At 33.0% G+C, this 4,148-nt stretch overlaps 1 protein-coding gene across 1 annotated transcript; it reads right to left on the bottom strand.

Annotated features, from left to right (window-relative positions):
- Positions 1-974: 974 nt before the first annotated feature.
- LOC110101948 (LAG1 longevity assurance homolog 3) lies at positions 975-3,879 on the bottom strand. The gene is made up of 4 exons (XM_028693334.1): positions 3,767-3,879; positions 3,033-3,332; positions 1,794-1,978; positions 975-1,645 (listed from the first exon to the last, which is right to left on the bottom strand). The coding sequence occupies exons 1-4, from the start codon at positions 3,877-3,879 to the stop codon at positions 1,614-1,616; spliced, it is 630 nt and encodes a 209-aa protein (XP_028549167.1). The 3' UTR covers positions 975-1,613.
- Between the last annotated feature and the right edge of the window lie 269 nt (positions 3,880-4,148).

Consider the following 4,148-nt stretch of genomic DNA (forward strand, 5'->3'; position numbering starts at 1 on the left):
TTTTGTCCTCTTGTATGAGCACACAGCTTGCCGAACATTTACCTGTTAGTGTTACGGGAATTGGCCAATGCCAACCGAGATAAGAACAGTGGCAACGAGGCCACTGAGTACAAACGGTTCTCATTAATCGAAACCATACAACTTATCTATGTAAATAATAATGTTATTTAGTTATTCATGTCTGATGTTATGTACGACCAAAGCACAAAATTTAAATAAAATGATTGACAAACACTACTTTGTTATTATTATTATTATATTATTATAATATGTTTAATTGAGCAGATTAAGAGAGCATATTTTTCTCATTTATGCTTTATTAGGAGGGATAACTATTTTACTGTTTTCTAAAATAAATTTTTAAATAAAAAATTTTTTTTATTAAAATTTTTAAAAAAAAGAAATAAAAAAGCTAGTCCAAATAAAACTTTAAAAGTTAAATTTTTTAAAAATTACTACCAAAATTTTGAATTTGAAAATCTACAATACCAAAATAAATTTTATTCTGCAGATCTTGGCTTCGTTTAAAACAGTTTCTTATTGTTTTTTAAAGCAATTTTCTAGTACAAAAATTTAAATTTTTATACTAAAAAATTGCTTTAAGAAGCATAAAAAAATCGTCATAAACAAAGCAATTATATGGTGTTATATATATAAGCTTTATTTGAAATAGCTTTCTTCCACTTTATGAAGTAATTTTCTAATACAATAATTTCAAATTTAAAAAAAAAATACTAAAAAATTATTTCATAAAATAATAAGAAAGTTGTACCAAACGAAATAATTATGATTTCATAAACCAGCTTGATCCATCACCTTAAAAAAATATTTAAAAAATCAACATTCAGAGTATAAAAAGTGTTATAAGATTATTTATCTTATAGAGTATCTCCCTGTCATTTCTCATACAAAAGATTTGTTCGTAATGCAAATAAAACTTACAAAAGAGAACAGAAGCAACTACAACACAAAAATGGCATCAACAGCAATATCATTCCCCCTCAAAGAATCTAACCGTCTATTCGGTTCATTCTTATTAACACGTTATCAGTTAAACAGAAATAAATGTTCTCAAGTACAGTGAAATAATTATAATCCAGCTAATAGATAGGCTGAGAATGCAATCAATCAGAACGGACACAAGAACACATATTCTGGGTAAAAAGATAGAACAATGAGTTCAAGTTGATCCACACTCCCTTAAACCTACCATCTGAAAACTCCCTAAATTGATGTACAAATTCCTACAACTATCAGTCATCTCTGTCGGATGGCAAGCACTCATAACTTAGCAAAACAAAACATTTGAGTTCATGGTTGTGGAGCTTGATTGTAAGTTTCTGATGCAAAAAAGCAGGAAATGCTTCATTTTCTTTCACCAATGGCAGATAATGAGAGGTTATAGTGATCATAGAAAACAACCAAGGCTCTGTTTGAGACGGCTTTCTTATTGTTTTTTAAAGCAGCTTTTAGTACAAAAATTAAAAATTTTGTACTAAAAAGTTGTTTTAAGAATCAATAAGAAAATCGTCCCAAATGAAGCCTAAGTGATGATCTCAAATAAAATGATGAATATGATGAACTCTTAACATTTTGTAGATCATGACATTCAATCAATCTTCATGTTCTTCTTCACCTTCAGAATCTGCATAACAGATTAAGAAAAAAAAAACGTTGGAAGTTGCATGAAAGTAGAGTATCCTAAGGAGAAATTATTCAGTCAAGAATGTATGAGTGATTTTCTCATGGAACGACTATAATGTTTCAGTAATTTCTAAAAGAGTAGAACTTACCAGATCGAACATCATCAGTAATGTGGCCTCTCAAGTGGATTTGTTTTACAAGCATTCGGTAGATCAACACCCACCAGAAAATATGAAGCACTAGTAATGAAAACAAAAGTGTGTTGAACACATAATAGTATATTGGGCCTTCAAACTTATGCTTCTCTTTGTTCAACGACAATACAACTTCATAGCTGCAAAGCAAGGCACAAAAACAAGAGACAAATTTAGTTAGAAGGAAAATGCTATGTTGCCCAAGCCATAATAGCCTAAAAGAAAATTTTGCAGTGTTGGCAATTCATATGGCAATGTACAGTAACATGGTAGCAACTTTATTAACATGATTCTGACCGCTTTTAAATTGTTTTGATGTTTAGTATATTTTTTATCTTATGGAAGAGATGACCAGTTGCCTTTGTTACCTGGCTTTAAGAATTCCTTAGTTCCATGACCTGCTTGCTTTCCATTATCTGCTTTCTTCAAGATCCTTTGGTGAGACCTTCACCACTCTTGTAGATGTTTTTTTTTTTTTTTCAATTAGCTGGATCCGACCTAAGTTTTGGTAGATCCATCATATATCATGAAACCACAATTTGTGTTATGTAGATATCTTGTTTGGCTATTTCTATAAAAAATGCAGCATTTAGGACATTTCATATTAAGGTGCTACATATTGCCCATATTGAACAATTGGTGTAATTTATTATTCTTCATAAATAATTGTTGTCTGAAGTTTGGCTACTAGCATCTGTAAAAGTACATAGCATCTTTCAACTCTATCTGTACTGATAGGCCAAATTCTGGTCCAATCTAGTATTATAAGGGTCACGTTAACTCTAGGTAGGTTAGATCGGATACAATTTCAATTCAACTCAATTTTGTTCCTTTTCATTTCCTCAAAACCCAGGTTAAGAACAAATCAAGCCAATCAGATCTTGCAAAATGCGAATGATAACAAATATAAATCAGTTTTATTCATTATTTAAATTAGTCAGCTTTCATGCCCTATTTAACTTGCCAAGACTAGCTAAGAGTGTTGTTTGCATATCAATGGTTTCATTTTATAAAATACGGCTTAAGTTTTTGTAAGTGTTATCAAACTAATTTTTAGCTTCAACTTTTTTCATTCAGGCTTGAGACCAAAAAAATCCTTAACTAGTAATGACTTGTTTGCTTATATGAATGCACTAGAAAAATAAGCATAAGGATAAAGTAAATTATAATCAATGTCAGGTCGCTTATATACACCTGGTACTTCTAAGGATCCAAAAAGGATAGTATATCAGGCGAAGTATAATCCATGAAGCAACAAAGAGAAGAAATGAGAAGCCTGCTATTTGCTCATAGCCACTGTATTTTGACATCTTTCCAATCTCCAAAAATATGTCACTTGCATCATGAATGGCTAGAACAACTGAACCGACGCGTGCAAACCTGTAGAGCAAGAATAATGATAAAAAATAAGAACAAGCAATAGCTTGGTTGACATCTGCAATGAACAATATAAACAAACAGATACTGATGTGAATCAATGTAGGAATTGCGATTGGAAATTAAAATGAAAATTATTCAAAGCGTTGTCAAAACAAATTTTATTACCAATAAAATAAAGGATTAATTCGTTCTAGGTAATTGACTTGTTTAGGCGAAGATTTGCTTTGAGATAACCAAACAATTCATAGCACTTCCAAAATAAAAAGATCTACTTAATTGCTCATAACAAAATCCCACAATTAATAATAAGAAGTTCACCTTGAGTACCCTCTCTCTCTCTCTAGTTCACTCTTGGGCTTTAGCGGAGAAGAAAGAACCATGCGAGGATGAGGAGCACCACTACGATGAAGGCGACGAAAGACTTTGTTACCGGAGAGGTATTCACCGGGGAAGGTGGTGGCGGATGGCGTCCAATGATCATCCAAGTGTAACCACGAAATTATCGGTCGAAAATACTTGCGAGAATCGGGACGACTCACTCCAATTACTCTTCGATTGTGGCGTCGTCTTCAAATCCTATGTCGAAGCAAGGAGAGTATAGGATATCAATGCTCTCGTCGGCGTGGAATACTAATCCCCACTCAAGCTCCGGATCCGCCATTCAACATCGAGGAAGGGCGGGGAAATGACAAGGGAAAGTGGGTTGGGCCGTGAGCTAGAGAAGAACAAGAGGAAAATATGAATTTGAATTCAGATTTTTCTTAGGTTGGAGGGAGAGATTAATTGCTATGAAAACCTCCCAAAATTTGAATTAGGAGGGGCGGGTATTAGGGGAGAATTAAGAGGGGAATTAGTGGTTGCTTATGTGGAAAGTAGAGAGAGAATAAGAGAGGTGTTGGGGCCGGCCATGCAAAGGGAAATCAATGGGAA

This window comes from Dendrobium catenatum, unplaced genomic scaffold, assembly GCF_001605985.2.
Source record: "Dendrobium catenatum unplaced genomic scaffold, ASM160598v2 fragScaff_scaffold_264, whole genome shotgun sequence".
NCBI classification, from domain to species: domain Eukaryota; kingdom Viridiplantae; phylum Streptophyta; class Magnoliopsida; order Asparagales; family Orchidaceae; genus Dendrobium; species Dendrobium catenatum.

Excerpts from the sequence above, each read along its gene's own strand:
- LOC110101948 (XM_028693334.1), bottom strand. The coding sequence starts at position 3,879 with ATGGCGGATCCGGAGCTTGAGTGGGGATTAGTATTCCACGCCGACGAG. Across the intron at positions 1,979-3,032 it reads TGGATCCTTAGAAGTACCAG|CTATGAAGTTGTATTGTCGT; the intron begins GTGTATATAAGC and ends CTTGCTTTGCAG. Across the intron at positions 1,646-1,793 it reads TACTGATGATGTTCGATCTG|ATTCTGAAGGTGAAGAAGAA; the intron begins GTAAGTTCTACT and ends TCTGTTATGCAG.